The sequence below is a fragment of the Periophthalmus magnuspinnatus genome, chromosome 3 (assembly GCF_009829125.3).
Source record: "Periophthalmus magnuspinnatus isolate fPerMag1 chromosome 3, fPerMag1.2.pri, whole genome shotgun sequence".
In the NCBI taxonomy this organism is placed as follows: Eukaryota; Metazoa; Chordata; class Actinopteri; order Gobiiformes; family Gobiidae; genus Periophthalmus; species Periophthalmus magnuspinnatus.
Window position 1 is genome coordinate 17,364,190 of NC_047128.1, and position 19,190 is coordinate 17,383,379.

At 40.8% G+C, this 19,190-nt stretch overlaps 1 protein-coding gene across 9 annotated transcripts in view; it reads left to right on the top strand.

The window, feature by feature from the left end:
• The window catches only part of neo1a (neogenin 1a), a 312,642-nt gene that overhangs the window by 163,666 nt on the left and 129,786 nt on the right, over positions 1 to 19,190 (top strand). For all 9 annotated transcript variants that reach the window (XR_008649252.1, XM_055232509.1, XM_055232511.1 and 6 more), the window contains exons 3-4: positions 5,672 to 5,947; positions 8,001 to 8,151. Coding sequence is in view for 8 of the 9 variants with exons in the window: in XM_055232509.1 (XP_055088484.1) it covers positions 5,672 to 5,947; positions 8,001 to 8,151 (427 nt within the window). In the remaining variant the exon portion in view is untranslated. The remainder of the gene's footprint in view (positions 1 to 5,671; positions 5,948 to 8,000; positions 8,152 to 19,190) is intronic.

A 19,190-nucleotide genomic window follows, 5' to 3' on the forward strand; every position in this document is an offset into this window, starting at 1 on the left:
CATGGTCCGTCCGTATTGGGGGAAAAAATGAATGGGGTGAAAAACACCGCAAATTTCTGCAGAAATAATGAACGAATCACTAAACTATAAACTGAGGTGAGAGAAATCTGATTTTATTTGTAAAAGATAAATGACCAATGAGCTCCTTCTTTTCACATGTGTCACTGAAAAAACAGATCTAATTGCGTGATCACCTTGAGATGCAACAGAGGGGGTAGGAACCAGACTGATATCAGTCTGTATAAAAAATAGAGAGAGATGTCATTCTTGATTTGCCAGGTAATGATTTTTATTGTCCTAAAATGTGAAAAACAGAACTAGTGAATTTTAAATGCTGATGCATTTCAAGCATCCTTATTATCCACCACAATGAAATGTTTAAAATAGCTTTTACAACTTTGACAGACACAAGTGGAGTTTGTTGTAACTACAAGTAACATGCTAAGCGCGCACTTCATGATTCTTTATAATTAGATGTAGACATCAAGCAGCAGAGTTATTTTGACCTCAAGTGCCGCTTATATAATATCTGTATTGCAGTAAGACCTGCCCTTTAACCAATCTCAGAGAAGTGTGAACTCTCAAAAGAAATGGATGGCTCAAGTTACATCTTACGGGTCATATCAACATTTAAGAGAACGTGGACTGTGCAACCAAGCAATAAGGACATTAAAGGGTCTGTATCATATTTTACCAGAAGTAAAATGTGTAAATTTGCCCCAGCACAGATATATTGTAAAAGCAGCTCTAAGGGTCAAAATGAGACCGCTGTGTGCTGTCTGCATCTAATTTTAGTTGTTGTCAGCAGTGTTAGCTCTGGCCTCTGAAAGTCGCGAAAAGCGCTAATAAACTCATTGCAGTGAATAATTAGGACGTTCAGAATATACATAAGGTACATTACTTTGAACCACTGCAAACCATTTAAAATGAACAAGTTTATGTGTTTATTTTTAAAGTTTTCAACATACTGCCTGCTCTGACCACATTACCTTGGCCCAATATTGGAGATGTTGGAGTTTTGAAAATGAATTTGTTACATCTGCTAGAAAAATGAAACAAGAAAAACCCAAACAACAGCAGCTGCACAGTGCAATTCTTCCAATATTTACCAAAATCCCAATCTTTGCCAACAGCCTTGGATATTGTTTACACTTTCTGGCAGGAATTAAATGAGCCCCATCTGTTTGTATACACAATAATACAATGATGTTGACTGTTCAAAGCTACGGCATCGACGCCACACTCATGACTCATCAAAACCTTTGTCGTAAATTTCGAAATCTCGAAATGATTAATAGGCCTCATTTTGTTCACCAATCCACCCCCCCACCCCACCCCCCCTTTTTTTTTTTTTTTTTGAAATGTCTATTAATTTAACCGCTTATGACAAAATATGTTTATTACCTGTAGATTTTGGGGCGTGGATGGTTGAACATGTAAAGGTCCCATATCACACAAAATTTACTCTTAAGTCATAAAAACATACCTGGATTGGCAATTTCGGGGCTGAAGGTGAAAGTGTATGGCATTTAAAAGCACACTGAAGCACTTCCTGTATCACCATATGACATCACAAGGTGGAACAGAGTGTTTTCTGTTTGAAACTATAACGCCTAAATATGCAGGTTTTGTGTGTTAAACATGTGAATGAAACAAAATACAACTCCAGGTCTGCTTTTGATGAAGAAACATTATAATATAGATCAGAAAATAGCATAAGGTGCTCTATGCAACTTTTCCACCTTGTCTCCATAGAGATGTTATTGCTTTGCCTGAAATGTTCAACAATATGGCATTAAACTTATGTGTGTACGTGGAAATGAGCAGGTGAAATCCACATTCAACCTATCCAGTAACTGAACCTGTAACTGAGTAAATGCAAGAAGGACAAGTTAAATGTTATTGCGCCACCACGCTGAGTTACAGGTTAGATCTGTGGAGAGGAGAGACACCCTCAAAGTAAAATCAAGATATATTTTAGCTGTGTAAGCCTTTGTAACTGAAGAAATGCAAAATAATGCCTTGGAACATTCAGGTAAAAGCAACAGCATCTCCATGGAGACAAGCAGGTGGTGAATCTTGTACCAGAAAAGTTGCACAGAGCACCTTTAACAATTATGTAATTATCGCCATTCAACATTTATGGATATATAACGTGATAGCAGCTGATGATCGATACGAGGAACACTCATACTGTTATCCGAGTGGTACAATGGTGACTAAGCCTCTCTTATGATTGTTAATTTTTGGCAAAGAGTGAAGCCGCCCCATCTGTTTACACGCACCATTACACCACAGTGATGTCGGCCATTCAAATCTACAGCACAAAACATAATGCGTTTTATGACTCTGCATCAGTCTAAAAGTGCAGATTGTTTTCAGAGCACGTTTTAAATAATTGAACACGACGGACAGTTTGCCGCTTGCTGAGTGAGCCGCTTTGTTCACTCGTTACAAAAGTCTAATGTTGGTACGGCTTACATTTCTAAAAAAGTCTCAAAGTTGTATGTAATGCTGTAGCTGGGAAATAATAGCTGCTTTATGAGTTGACCGTTTGAATTTGGCATCACTGTTCTATATGGACTCTATACATCCTGGTTTAGTGAAGGTATGAAGCAACTTAAGCCACTGGTTCACTTTGGAGTGGGTCAGTACGGGCCACAAGTGTTTCCACTGTCCAAAGTGAACCATATATAAATGAACATAGTAACCCCGTGAGCGTGCTAAATAGAAAGTGGTCATGGGCACGCTTCTGGCTTTATCGACTCACCAGTTCACTTTGCATTAGAAAACTGTCACTCCTCTCTCGCCATTTTCGTCTTAAAATGTTCCTATTAACTCATTCTACATGATCCTGGTGTTTTTATTTCACTATTGTGTCTGTAAAGCAAGATATGAACATGAATAAGGCACCTTCTTTCGCCAAAGGTGCTCCCACTAGCATTAGCAACAGGTTTGACTGACAGCATTGTTAATCCACTGTCTAAAGTGAACCATGCTGCCCCGTTTAAGGGGTCCAAAGTGGATCCTGGAGGGTTCTTGCTCCCAGAGGGGTCAGTACTGTAAGGCTCCAGGCGTGGTTAACGACCGAACGAGATGATTGGACGAGAGAGAACGCAGAGTCAGGTCAACACAGCATAAAGTAGATATAAGGCGTCCGAGGCAGCCCCAAGCGAACCGTGCCAGTGGAATGGAGGCTTCATTGTTTACTATCAAAGTTCCTACCAAAAACAAGATCATATACATTTTTGTTTGGTTAAAAATGTTCAGTATCTAAAACAAGCGTGTAGGGTGATCATTCTGCAAAGTACGCCAGGTCAACCACCTCTTACACGCTATGGCATTTAACATATCTGTCTCCATGGAAACAAGCATGAGATGGCACCAAGTCAAATTATAGGTCAGTTCTGTGGAGTGGCAATCCTATTCACATTAATAATACTATAATAATGCTTCTCAAACTACTTTTTCCCAATATAAACTGCAGTTGAATAACCTTAAAATGGATAAGTTTAATGTCATACTATGGAATATTTCAGGCAAGGCAATGACATGTCCATCAAGACATGTAGGGGGCAAACCCATCCACTAGAAAGTTACGTAGTGCACCTTTACTGGCTAATTTTATTTTCTACTCACTTTGTGCAATACTTAAAGGTACTATATTACACAAAATTCATTCTTGCGAGCTTTAAGCCACGTTAGAACGTCACCTCATCAAAAACATGCCCGGAGTTGTGTTTTATTTCATTCACACGTTTGAGTAACCTTTTATTATTAGTCTGTCTACATCTCCAAAGCTCAAAATGCTCTGTTCCACCTTGTGATGTCATGAAAGTGTAGTTTTCAAGTTAAACAGCGACCTTTTACCTTTTTTTTCAGTAGGGATGGGCAATTTCAGAGCACTTCCTGTATCACCACATGACATAACAAGGTGGAACAGAGTATTTTCTGTTTGAGAATATGCAGGTTTTGTGTGTTAAACATGTGAATAAAACAAATCACAACTCCGGGTATGTTTTTGATGAGGAAACATTATAACATAGATCAGAAAATAGTCTAATTTGGGCCCTTGAAACCTCTAATGAGACCTTTCTTGCAAGTTTTAGCATCTTTCTCATGAATTTTCAAATTATTGGCTGATCTGAATGAACCATTAACGAAAGAATAAACAAGATTTTCAATATTCCATTCCCTCCATCTTGCCAACCCACAAACTCGAGACAGAAATCCAGTTCGTCACCCTGATCCTTGTATTTGAATGATAATTTGGCATCGCCTTCTTACGAGCAAAGCCAACTTCTCGTCACATACTTCCAAAAGCAACAACGCTGTCTTTATCCTCTCAAATTATTATTCATTATTTCTCCCATGCCCCGCACAGCACATTACCACGGAAACCGGCACAGGCAGCCCCAAAACTCATGGAGCCCTCATCATAATAACACAGCATGATTTCCTCTTAAATACAGCCAGCTTTTTTGGTCCTTAAAAACAGACCATCTTTCTCTCTCTAATCACCCCAAGAATGTTATTTGCGCAAGCTATTTTTTTCCAATCTTTGCATGGCATCATTTCACTGTTTCTTTCAAATCAATACCAAACTCTGAGACTAATTATAACGCGTTGAGATCAAAGCCGGGGTACATGCAAACAGCCGGTTGATTCTCCCATTTTTTTAATTAGCGCAAGGCGAATTAGCGGTCGTTATAAAGGGTCACGGATGTGTGTGTGGGGACAAGGGAGGGAGGGGGCAGCCCATATGTTAATAAGGATGGCAGTTCCAATATGGCGCCACGCTAAAAGGTTCTAAAGACGAGCCAAAGGAAGCGTAGAATGTTAATGTCACAATAGAATTTATGGTAAGACTTAACTATAACGTCACCTTCAGGCTTAGTAACATCATTACGAGGTTAGTGTTAGCAGTTAGCTCGAGGGTAGTAAGTAGTTATTAAAAAGCGCATATTACGTAATTTCTGATGTATGTTATAATGTTGCTTCATTATCAAAGGCATACCAGGAGTTTTGTTTCGTTTCATTCATAAATCCTTCATATTTAGGCTGAGTTATATGAATTTATTTTTTTTATTTAATGGATTTTAAATATAAACCAGGTAACTGTAGCTCTAGTGGTAGAGATATTGGAATATAACTGGAAGGTTAGGTGTTCATATCCGACTCTATTGAGTAATTATGTTTTTGGGCAAGACACTTTACCCTCCTTGCATATAGTAAATGTTGTGCATGATTGTGATTTGTTTAGGCTGGTAGCTACATACATCATAAATTGTACTTTCTTTTTTGTGGTTTTGTTACTAAGGAATAGACTTGATACTTGATACTGCGTCAGATACCACAGTGACAAATTGTAGTACTTTCTTTTATATTACCATGTGGTGTTATATGTGTGTAATCCCCCATTCGTCCAGGTAGGTTCTATGTCTTATACTTGTTCTGATACAGCTCAAGATCAATCTAAAGCTTTTCAGGAAAGGTTCACTTCTGTCCTGTGAATCGATACTTGCTCAAATGAGTATCTATCTTCAATACTAGTTTCAGTATCGATTAGTATCTGAATTATTTATCTTATTTGCAGTTACAGTCTGCTATCCTTTCATGTCAAAAGAACATTTTTCTGTCTCTCTAAAACCGTTCCCATCTTCTTTTCCAGGAATGCCAAGGTTCACGAGCCAGCCGTCAGCCACCAGTGTGCGCGCTGGGGACAATGCGGTGATGAACTGCGAGGTGAACTCTGACCTCGTGCCCTTTAGCCGCTGGGAGAAGGACCGACAACCACTGGAGCTCGGCATTAGACTGGTGCAACTGACCTCTGGAGCCCTGTCCATCAGTAACGCCTCGGAGTCTGACGCAGGGCTGTACCGCTGTGTGGTGGAGAGCGGAGGAGCAGCCAAGGCCAGTGACGAAGCCCAGCTCACAGTGCAGACAGGTAAGACAAGGCAGTTTTGTATTTTGCACGTTTTTTATTGTTGAAAAGTAGTTAAAATTGAGGTAAACACTAAATCAACTTTCTTTATCTATTAATAACTGTGTACATGTTGCCTTAATAGCACTCTGTACAGTTCCTAGTCCTTTTTGTCAATTTGAGTGCAAACTAGGTCAATTTGCTGCCTTCTGGTTCAAAGTATGTGCTACCTCCAGCGACCATTGCAATTTCAAGTACTATGTGACATCACGTAGGACTGCCTTGATTACAGCCAGGTATTTCTGATTGCAAACAGTGAGTTTTGTATACCTGTGTGGATACCAAGACCAATCACACTGTTCCTTATACCTCCTGGCTACGTCTCTACTCCTTCCTCCTCCTCACTGTCCCCTTTAGTCCTCCAGGTACTTCACCATTTATCAGCTCTATTTGACACATGGTTGTGAGCGGAGTTTAGGTGTTAAGTCCCACTTTAAACATGGTATAGTTTTTTTTGTTGTTATATTTTACATTGTATTCATTGTAAACCATATTGATACATAATAATATATCATATGAGTTAGATAATAATAGAACTGACTTCCTGGAGACCTGGGTTTATGTTTAATATCGCTGTCATTACCAGACCTATCTACAAAACAAAAACTGATTCAAAGGACGTTGTCTTGGTGTAAATAAAAGTTTTTGGGGTTTTTTCATAATTGCTTCAGAAAGCTACTCTCCCATACAGTTTTATAGGCTCCTCCCGTCTATTTCAAATTATGGCATCGTCAAATCCTACAAGGCAGTGTCCACCAGTAATCTGACCAGAACTTCACTCCTACAACTTTTTGTCAAGTTGACAGATTTGAATTTTCCTTTTACGATTCTGTAACGTGAACGCAACATATTTTGGTAACTCCAGCAAAGACTATCTGTTATCATGCCGACAATTCCCATATTACTAATTTGTCTTAATTGGTGACATCTTCCCTAATCCAAGTGGTCAAAAGGAAAGAAAAAGTGTCGCATAAGAATTTATTTCCTGACAGTATTGTACATTACCCAGCTCTCTGTATTGGCCCGTCACTATTGTCCTCCTGCACTGAGCTCAGAGGGTCTCCTGGGAGGCCCGTTATCGCCCTGTACTACACTGGGGCAATAACTCTTGCGCTGGATTCCTTTGTGACACTGTCTGTTCGAGCCCCTCACAGCTTTTATTTACTGTGTTGTTAAGCAGCGGGTTCCACAGCACACGAAGATATTAGCGCGCGTAAATCAGTCCCAACGAGAGCCTGCTGGGACCCTTATCTTTTTATGTCCCCTCCACGTCGGCGGTGTCGGAGGGCCGCACTGTGCACTCAAGCACCGCATAAAGCATATGTGAAGAATACTGGAGTCATGTTGACACTTTGTGAGGTTTAAATATGGGGTATTATGCAAAATCGGTATTTTTTTAGCTTTCTACCATGTTATACTGTTGTTCTCTCGTCAAAAACATGGTCTGAAGAGGTTTTATTTGTCATCCATGCATGTTTGAGCGTTTTAGCGGTGTCTCCCGGGCGCTATTGGAACCCTCCTTACAGTTAGTTGTAAGAATCCGCGCAAAGCTCAGCCCACAAGGCTACGTCATCCATGCTCCCACACGACAATTGTAAATATATGAAAACATGATGCAAAACTGTGCACAATAACTTGACAAACCTGATGTGTGGTAGTTTAATTAGCGGGATGCACACTCTTTGGTGTAGGGTTAGGAAGAAAGAGTGACTTAACATGGGAAGCAAAAGGAGAGAGGGCTCAGAGCATCAAAAAACAAAGTCAATCCGTTGTTTTCGGCAAATATGGCATTTTCAGAACAATAAAAGGTAATACGGGGATCTAAATCTCGCTTTCACTACTCTGCATCTCAACTTCGAAGCTAACAGATATTGGTTTTAGCCTTATTTAAACTGCGTCACTCGTCGTACGGAATCCTGGACTGAATTTCTTTTACTTACAATGTGATTCAAAAGCGGTTTGCTGACCTTTAAAAGTGGTGCTTATACCTAACTCCCCCATTTTTCTTATCTTCCAGAGAGTGGAGAGGAGCGGCCCCCAGAGTTCTTACAGCAGCCCTCGTCGGTAACCAAAGCTGTGGGCTCCAGTGTGCTTCTGCCCTGTGTGGTGAGCGGCTACCCGGCCCCCTCGCTGCGCTGGACCTTTGGGGACAAGCCAGTGGAAGAGAGGTAAGGATGTATGTAGTGTTCGGTTAGACGTGTGCTTTTACTGCAGGATTAGAAATGGCTGTCAGGGAGGAGGCCTTGAAGAGGACTGGAGAGATTTATAGATGTAGTGAAAAACTATATGAAGTGGGGCTAAGCCGATTTGCTTTGCTGACCCTGTAAAGGTAGTATGGTATAAAGCAGGCATTAGTTACATGATATCATTTATTTTGTCATTAATTTTCACATTGGCGTATTTGTGGGCATGTTAGTACTTCAGATCGTTGGAAGCAGAGGTGGGTAGTACACGGTTACATGTACCGGTCACACTCACTGACTCACACTTAAAAATAGCACAGAATGAATTGTTGTGTGTTTATTTTATTTTCAACTCCGGTTCGATTTTTTTGTGCGCAGCACAGATTTTCTGTGCGCGGAGACCGTGTCTGCAGTGCGCAATTGCGCACGGGCACAGCTTAGAGGGAACAGTGCCCACCTCTGCTAAAAAGTTTGTGTTTTTCCATTGTTGGTTTTGTACTTTGTCACTAGATTGTTTTGGGGATGGATAGTGGCACAGGGTGTTAAAGGGGCTGTACCTATTTTTGTCTTGTAATAAACTAAAGATTTATCTTGCCTGAGTACAGATCCATTGTAACACCATCTTTTGGGATCAAAAAGACAATTGTGTACCGTCTGCATCTAACTATAAAGCATTTTTATCTTCCACAAACTCTTTCATTTTTATCTTCCACTGTTAGCATGCTAGTTGTCATAGCATATCCGTGACTGCAAACTCCGCTTTGGCTTCTGAAAGTTGTGGAAAGATGATGAGAATGCGTTAGGAAAGTGAGGAATTACTTTGAACCACTGCAAACTGTTTACAATGAACAATTTTTTTCATGTTTTTAAGACCGTAAAAGTCACATTCTCTTTAAGTAATTGCTCACCAACTTGAGGGTAGCTGACTGTCCCTGAACTAGACACTGCACCCTCTTTGCCACGGAAATGACTGTGACAAGCATTGAGTTTTTGTGTAATCTGACAGTTAAAAAAATGTAAAACTACACAGAATCCTGCACAATAGCTCAAGTTACTACTGTAGCTTTAAATCCCCTCTCCTGCTCATGCACTTTTACCGTTTTTCTCTCTTCAGACACACTAACTCCTGTAGTGTGTGCCACCTCTGCCCTCGAGTCATTTGGCTTCTCCCCGAGGTGCTCAAACCTGTCCACCACTGCTACCCTGAGGGCCTTAAGCCAAGACCTGGGCACCAATGGTCCTCTCGCGCTCCACACGAAACCACCGCAGTTATCTGTCCCCAAATGAAGAGCCAGGAGAGGGTGTCAGATAGGCTGTACTCTCCACTCCTCCGGCCCTCATTAGCTGGGGCACTACGGCCTCAAATGCCCCCTGAGAGAACCGTATCGAACACACAGGCGACTTTGATTTTCTCCAATTAAGAATGCGCTTTGTTTACCTCAGCTCAGGTCCTTGAGAGTAATAGCTTTCAACTTCTGCGGTCACTAAACAGGCCCATTCATCAAAATCTACAGCCATAAGGGCTTTGGAAGTTAGAGGAATTAAATGGACGGTTGTGAGAGCAGCGACCGCAGTGCCCTACCGTGCTGGACTTAGAATATCATTATATTTAACACTTTAGGCTCATTACTACCTTCTGTGGCAGGGCTAGTCTTGTAGTAAAGCCAGTCTAGTGGTGAAGCTAGTCTAGAATACAGCTTTCTGATGTATAATATGTAATATTGACCTTATTCTGCCACTTTTACCTCTAAATGCGACTAAGTTCTGTCGTTGCATCCTTAGACAAGACCCTCCACCCACCTAGTATGAGAGTGGTGTGTATGTGATTAAACGGTGATGGTCCAGGGCAGCTGTGGCTTCAATAGTAGTTTAACATAACCAGATGTGGAGTGAATGAATAGCGCTTTGAGAATCTTTGATAAGAAAAACAGTGTTATAATTATCATAAACCGCACTTTCTTTGTGGTGGCACTTCTAGTATGGAGAATTTGAGAAAAGTTTCACTGCTAAAATCTGATATAAAGTAGTTTGATTTATGTAAAATGTTTAGTGTTCATGATGCTCTGATTCTCTAGAGGCCTCTTTGGTCCCTATAGAACTTATTTGCTGTCAAGATCCACAGCCCTATGCAAAATAATCCAACTCGAATGAAGATGGCAGCGCCTTCGGCAATTTCTGGAAGGTGAACAGGCTACTCCCCTGGCTCCTAATGGCATATTGTTTTTAAGTGGCACTCTTGCTAGGTTGCCATATACTAAGGCTAAGCTACTGCCTGCGAGGACAAAGACCGACCTGGTTTTAAATGAACAAAAACCAACGATTCTCCAGTCTGAATTAAGAACTAAGTAAGTGGCTAAACCTCCTCGTCAATGCCCAATCTTGTATGATCTTGGAAGATGAGCAGGGTTGGGATTGGTTAGCGCTTGGACGGGAAACAGTTGGGAACAGCAGGTGTCACAATGAGGCAGTTGTTGTTGTTGTTGTTGTGTCCTTAGGCAAGACAATTCACCCAAATTTCCTGGTATGAATGTGGTGTGTCTGTTTGTTGGTAGTGATTATCGCTTCCTTCAGTCAACCCCGGAACAGCTGTGGCTACTACCAAGTAAGGAATGAATGACTAATGTACTAAACTGTAACACGGTGTAAGAATAATCCGTTATAAACATTCAGTAGGAAATTAGCAGCTATAGCTAGATGTGACAGTGCTAAACACAGGCTACTTTTGGCTTTGGGCTAACAATTTTTAGAATATGTAATAATGTTTTCTTTTAATGTTGCGAAAGATCAGCAATCAATCTTTAGTTCATAAAAAATTTAAAATGTTATTGCAGACACTAGCTTACCTTTAGCTCAAATGCAATCATAATTTACTGTTTACTTCGCCCGTGGTCCTTGAGAAGTAATCGTGTTCAACTTTGCACTGAACAGCCTCATTTCTATAAATCCACTGCAATAAGGGATTTGTGGTGTTCGAGAAATTAAATGTAAGGTCATGAACGCACCTACCGCAAAGCCCCAGTGTAGAGTACAGAGTTAGAATATCATTAGATCTTCCAGAACAAGTAGGCTACATGTTCGCTGCTAAATGCCTTAAATGGCCATGCAAGTGTCCACAAGCTGCTGACCTCCACAGGGACCAACGCACACGATTCAGATTAATCAAGCTCCTATTAATTACAAAATGGCTCCAGCCCTGGACCACCCCCCAGGGTCCCCGCCGCAGTAATTAGCCCAGCTCAGAGCACTTTTCCCGGCCACACTCGCTTCGCCTTCAGTGCCGCGCGGCTGGTACATTTTTCACGCGGCGTTTTTGATTGAATGTGACATTGACAATTAAAAAGAATAGCAGTAGAAGTTGGCTTTCTTCTGTCGAGTCCCTTGGAGCCGGTTTTGCGTTGGAGATCCAGAGGCAGTCGTCAATTAGAACGTGTGTAAAGGAGAGGGGAGAGGCAGGGATGAACAGAGGGGCTAATTGGACTTTGAGGCTGAACAGGAGCTCAGACAGATGAAATGCGACGCTAATATGCACAGTACTGTTGTGTACTTTTATGCTATATGCTGTTTGGACTTTTATATGAGTGTTTGGGGAGAGCAGCGGTGAATCGTTTAGCATCAGGAATACATGTAAACTCAATGGCCCATACTGTAGCTTATGTCATGTTGTGGCTATAGAGCTGTTCTAACAGGCTTTGGGTCGGCTGTGGGTCGGCTGTGGGTCGGCTGTGGGTCGGCTGTGGGTCGGCTGTGGGTCGGCTGTGGGTCTGCTGTCACAATATTCATCTAAAATGACTTAAAGAAAAGTTTGAAAACTGTGGTGCCTGTGGGAGCTGATGTCGATGTAAACATCATCACAACAAGGAGCCGTGGAGCTGCCCCTCCTATGGAAAGCTGTAAATCAGCAGCAGATATTTTGTCCTTTGTACCAAAATGACTATGCCACACTGCTAAATCCTACACAATCAGCAACATGATGTCTTGAGAGTAAGCAAGTAAAGATTGCGCAAACATGCATGAATCACTCCAAATACAACTTCAAGAACATGGTTAACCTCTCTACTCTCATGGTTGAATGCTCTAAAAAATATTTTGCATAGTAGATCTGCTTTAAAACTATACTCCAACATTCTTGGAACATTCTCCATGGATGTAGATAAATGTAATGTCATACTCAGCAACATTTCAATGGAAAGCAGGGAAAATAAGCATCAGGTTTGTGGAAATGCAAGCCTGCTGAAAGTAGGGACGCTTTTTTTTCAGTTCTTTATTAATTTATTTTTTGGCTAAAAAGCTACATATTGTGACTTTAAATTTATGTCATTATTTAAACTTGCATCAATACCATATTTTTTTTCCTAGTAGAAGTAAAAAAACATATATAATAATAATCTTACCTTTTACACCTAAATTGCTTAAAAATATTCTCATATTTGATGAAATTCCAGATTATTTCTGACATTTTTCGCACATTTTACCACCTGCCTCGTGATTGCGCAGTAAACCCCATGTAACTAGCAGTAATGTAATTGCACTGTCATTCATTCTCTCTCCAAACAGTTAAAAGCCCCAGTTAGACGTCTTCACTGTCACACATACTCCCCACTTCTTTTCCAACTTTTGCATGTGTTTGGAGTTTCCTCGTTGCTATGCAGTACTTGTCACCCCCCACCACCCTCTCTCTCCTCACATCACCCGTCCACACTGTCGCTCGCTCTGATCGCTTTGATGTCCGAGCTGATAGATGGCGCCGCTAACAGGTTCTTGTCACGGCTCTTTGAAAAATAGTTGTCTAGATTTTTCCCAGCTTTTAAGGCCGTGGATTCGTGAGAGACTTTCCCGAATGCTCCTAAAGTGTTTCTAACTCTCCCAAATACTGCACTGCTAACATAAACGGGGGTTTATGGTACTTCAACTTTTATAGCGGGATGAAGTATCGCACTTTTTACTGCGACTATAACAAAAGATATGAATAATTCGAACTTGGATAGAGTTTGCTTGTTTTGAATTGCTGCTTATGTGTAGTATAGGGTTGGCAAAATGGCGAAAATCAGATACTAATCGGTACTAAAACTATAGAAACTAGATACTCATTTGTGCAAGTATCGATACTAAAAAGTCACATTCACAGGACAGAATTGAATCTTTCCTGAGTAGCTTTAGAATGATCTTGAGCTGTATCAGAGCAAGTTTAAGACTCTAGCTCTAGAATCTAGCTGGACCACTGAGGGATTACACAGATATAAGGCCACATGGTAACATAAAAGAAAGTACTACCATTTAATGCGGAAAATGAATTATTGTCTAAAGTTATTGGGGTTTTTTTGTTTGTATTTTTAAATCATCGTGGTATGACAATCTGTATTGAGTATTGAGTTTATTCCTTAGTATCGAATCAAGTTTGAAATTTTAGTATCGTGACAACACTAATATAGTAGTGCAATGGGTTCGAGATGATACCCGGTTTAGGTCTTGGTGCGTACTGTCATTGTAACTCAGTTGTCATTCTCTATATACATGACTGGCTCCTACAGGAAGGGCATCTGGCTTAAGGGTTAGTTCACTGTGGCGACTGTGGTTAAATAAATGGATAAGATGAACAATTTTAACAGTTTGTTGATTATTTTAACACTAGAGCTAGCTATGAGGCAATTGTAAGACTAGAATCATGGGTATATAGGTGTATGGACTTTAAAAACACAGAGGAGCACTTTCTTGATTGTAACCGTAGACTGTATAAAGAAGTGGATTATGGGAGTGTGACCTCACCCGTAGCGTTCAGCTCCAATCAATTGAAGCTCATCGAGGCGAGCAGTTATGGGGCGAATTTGGAGCCGAGTTCCATATTTGGAAATCTGACCACAAGTATCATAGCAACCAATGAGCCAACCCGGAGCGAGGCTATTGAAATTACTTGCTGCTTCCTGCTTGCACCACTGGTTTTAGAAGAGGATGGGCGCTTGGCAATGAGGCACGATAGCTGTGACTCCGGAGAAAGAAGGTGCCTCATTGGTCTGTTTATAAATGTCACTATCTTGATTTCCGGATTAAATAGCAAAATAAAAAAACACAGGAGCATGTAGAGCTGCAGTTACAGAGAGAGGGGCGACCATTTTTCAATAGAAAGTGAATTGAAGCCAGAGTTAATGGAGCTGAATCGTGCCCATGCTCACTTCCTATCTGGAGCCCGGCGGCTAGCAGATTCGCTATGTCCATTTATATAAACATCTATGATTGTAACCCAATGAGTTTAAAGTTTTGGTGACAGAGAGTTGTAATGCAGGGTTACTCCAATGTGTGAATGAAACAAAATACAACTCCAGTGAGGCTGTAGTTGATGGGCAAACTGCATTTTAACATGGCACAATCTCTAGAGTAGATTTGGAATAACATCGGAATTCTAATTAAGCCAATTGCACTATCCTTCAGCAGACATAGTGACTAATTGTGTTGGTTGCATTCTCCCCCTCACCTCGACACTTGTGTTTGAACAGTAGGAGCAGACCAAGTGTGGTAGCACCAGGCAGGGGTGCTGTCCTCACTCTGGTACAGCTAATCCAATCACAGACTTTATTCAATACCTCCTCTTCTTCCTCATCATCCTCAGTGCCTGTGTGCCAATGTCTGACACCCTCACACATGATACAGTCTCCCAAATGTGCTTATTATTCAACAAGTGTTTTGAAAATATTGTCTGTGTAACGCCGTGTTCCTGTTATTCCACCTATTAATTTTTCAAAACGATTGGATCCAAAGGAGCGAGAACTTGAGAACAAAGCAGCTTCTTTCAAACTCGATTTTGATAATAAGGAACAGACTCAATACTCAATCTCTATTTCGTTGACACCATGATGATAAAAAACACACTTTCTTTTATATTTCCATGGGGCCTTATATCTGTGTAATCCCTCAGTCGTCCAGGTAGGTTCCATAGTGGTCCGTGGACGTATACTGGTCTATGTGGTCTTATACTTGTTCTGACACAGCTCAAGATCATTCTAAAGCTCCTCAGGAAAGAGTCATTTCTGTCCCGTGAATGTGACTTTTCAGTATTGATACTTGCTTGATACTAAAAAAGATTAGTATCTGATCTTCGATACTTTTTGAGTGTTCTACCATGTTACAATGTTGTTCGCTAATAAAAACATGCCTGAAGAGGTGCATGTTTCAGTATTTTAGCTATTTCCTATTGGACCCTACTCAATTCTGTGCAATGCTCCGCCCACAAGCCTACGTCACCCATTCTCCCACAGGACAATTCACCACAAATATACAATAACATGACGCGATGTGCAGTTGTTTCATCGGTAATAGTGATTGTGTTGTGAAGGGGGAGTAACTTAACTTGGAGAGCAAAGGGAGGGGAGACTCAGAGCATCAAAAACGAATGTGAAATTTATAGTGTGTTAATACGCTGTTTTTGGCGAACATGACATTTTCAAAACAATAAAAGGTAATATGGTGATCTAAATATGTTATGGGTTAGCGGTTAACACCCCATACAAGTAAAATAACCCCCTCTTGACTTCTCCATCAAATTATCTTCTTTGAGCTTGACTTTTGCTACACTGAGTAGATTTTATTTTTATTCTCTTTTTATATTTTATTTTGCTGTTCCCTGTTTATGAAAAAGACATGTTTGGCTGGAGTGTATCTCTCCATCTCCTAATAGAATTCAGCAGACTGAGTGATGCATTATGGGTGAGCGGACAGGGTCGTGTAAACTCGTCTCTTCTTCCTCCTTCTCTTCCTCCTCTGTGCAGTCAGTCTCGCTCATTTAAATGTGGTTGTGGATATTGTGTATGAATAAACTTTGCTAAATGTGTTTGCTATGGGGATATGAGTGCTGTCTGTACCACAGTGAAGAGATGTGCCTGGAATGTGTGAGATGAGAGCGGGTTTAGTCCTGTTTTAGGTCTGGTGTTTCAGGTTAGCTATGGGTTAGACATGGTTTAGTCCTGGTTTAGTCCTCAATCAGACCTGGTTTAGTCCTAGTTTAGTGCTCGATCAGACCTGGTTTAGTCCTATGAACTCTGATTTAGTCCTGGTTAAGTCCTGGTTTAGTCTTGGTTTAGCCCTATGAAAGCCCTATAAACCCTGGTTTAGTCCTGATTTAATTCTGGAACAGACCTCAATCAGACCTGGTTTAGAACCGGGGGTAAGGCCTGGTTTACTCCTGGTTAAGTCCTGGTTATGTCCTGGTTTAGTTCTGGCTTAGTCATGGTTTAGTCTTGGTTTAATCCTATGAAAGTTCTATAAACTCTGGTTTAGTCCTGGTTTAGTCCTGGTCTAGTCCTGGTCCAGACCCCTGAAGTCTCTTCTCTGTGTCTCCATATGAGGACGACAAACAGGAGTACATATAGATTGGTTTAGTTCTGACTTAGTCCTGATTTAGTCCTCGATCAGACCTGATTTAGTCCTTGTTAAGTCCTGGTTTAGTTTTGGTTTAGTCCTATGAAAGTCCTATAAACCCTGATTTAGTCCTGATTTAGTTCTGGATCAGACCTGAATCAGACCTGATTTAGTTTTGGTTTACGCCTTGTTTAGTCTTGGTTTAGTCCTATGAAAGTCCTATAAACCCTGGTTTAGTCCTGGTTTAGTTGTCGTTTAGTCCTGATTTAGTCCTGGTCCAGACCTCTGAAACCTCTTCTCTGTGTCTCCATACGAGGAGGACAAACAGGAGCACATATGAATTCATGGACATGCCTTTCTCTGCGGGGCATCTGAGCTTCTGTCGGCTGGCGGCACATCACAAACAACATGAAGAGAATCTGATCAATGACTTTAGCATGTATTCTATCGCCAAAAGAATTACGGTTTCATACAATTATTCATTAGGATTTATGCAGTTAGCTTTAGGTATCGGCTCAGGTATAACCTATCCACAGATCTGACGTGTAACTTGGCCTTGTGATGTCTCTGTCATAGTTGATATCTCTGTGCATTTAAACAAAACAATAAAATGTAACATGGCGATCTATGTCGTATGTTGGCAATGAATACCCCACAGAAGTGTAATACCCCCTCTTTAATGCCATATAGTGGAACATTATGAGGATAGCAATAACACAGTATTTGTCTGAATAGCAATATATTTCCATAAACCGAGCACATATGAATTCTTGGACATGCACTTCTCCACGGGGGATTAAGCCCCTCGTGTCGCCTGGCAACATATCACACATATAATAAACAAGTAGGTTTTCTATCACCATGAAATTATTCGTTAGGATTTATGCAATTATCTGCATTCTTTTCTGTTCATAAGCACATTTGTTCTGCTCTTTCTAAATATGTTATTACAATTATAACCTTCATTTTACGCTTCAGGCTTGATTCGGAATTAATAATTTGAATTTTTAAAGAAATCTGTCCCTTTCTTTTACATATTCAAGGTGAACTTAATCAGCCGTCATTTGAAAAACATTGTAAGACAAACAGTGAGTGCAGATTATACAGAGTGTGTTTGAGGAGTGGCATTTTATTTGATACATTAGACTTGCTAATTTATTCCCTACAGTGGGAGTCAGCACACAGCCAATTTGAAAAAGCAGACAGAGGAGCGCCCACAGACGCTAAACCCATCAAACTATATCCCATTTTCAACGTCTGATGTTTTCATTTTCAAACATTTCCCATTTTGTACCATATTTTGTGTCGTAGCTAACCTCCTTACCGGCCCAGTGGAATTACTATGTTACTTTTTCTGGCGAGGAGTCCATTTCCTGCTTCTTGATACGTTCATTGCAACATTCTCCTGGAGGTTGAAGCTAACTAGAGGCACTGCTCCATCTGAAGCTCTGTTACTCAAAGACTTTATCTGAGTTTTGTTTTAACACAATCTGACTTCGCTGGAACGAACACAGGTGAGCTGATTTGTACTATTAAATAAGTCTCTTTCAAATAATAGACTATGACAGTGACAGGCTAGCTAGCGTTCGCCGACCGTTTTTCAGTTTGTCACTCTCACAGTTTTTGTTGAACATCAAACCCTATGAACGCTCGTACTGACCACAAGTTTCGTGTTAAAATCCATTAAGTCTGGCAAGCAGGTGACACCACCAGACCAAATTACCAGTCAGATCTGTGGCGAGGCGATCCCGCTCAATGTAGGAATGCATGTTTTTCAATGTATTTTTTAGCTATAAATACACTGATTATTGATGAGTCTAAGTCGATGGAGTCTTGGAGATATTTAGACCAGCTTCCCTTGTCCTGTTATAAATATATGTTATTACTAGAGCTTTTGTCTTCACACTAGAGTCGATCTGAGAGTATACTGTTGGTGAGGCAGAGCTCCTCGTCTAATATAAACCCTGGTCTGCTCCCGTAAAGTGATTGAGATTCATAGAGGTGTAGTGACAGTGCTCTGGTCAGAGGAGGAGTGTCATAGTGTGCTCAGTCTGACGCACACTATGAAGGCCAGAGGGAGACTGTAAAGTGAGTGCAAAGTTTGGATGAGTTCTATAGCTGGAGCACATGTGAGCGAATGAATGATCTTTCTTTTCTTTTCTTTTTTTTTTTAAACATCAAACCCCTAAACAGGACCATGAACGCTCGTATTGACCGCAGGTTTCTGAAAATGTGTTTTATCTTATTTTCATCTCTTTATCTCTTCTTTCTCCTATTTCCTCTCTCTGTCCTTTTTTCTAAACCTCTATTTTTCTCTCTCATCCCCTCAACACATTCCCTGCCAACTTCTTTCGATTCACTTCACCTTTAGCACCTCTCTATCCTCTTCTCTCTCTCTTAGCACACTCTTACTCCTTGCTTTCTTTTGCTCTTTCTCTCTCCTCTTTCCCTCTTTCTTTCTCTCCTTTCTCCCAGCTTTCTCCCTTTCTCTCTTCCCCATCTCTCTCTTTTCTTAGCTTCTCTTTTATCATATCTATCTCTCTTATGTTTCTCACTCTTCTGCCCAAAGTCACCAGCCCTTCCCCTGTCTCTCTGTGTCTCTTTCTCTGTCTCTCTCTGTCTCTTTCTCTGTCTGTCTCTGTCTCTTTCTCTCGCTCTGTTTCTTTCTCTGTCTCTCC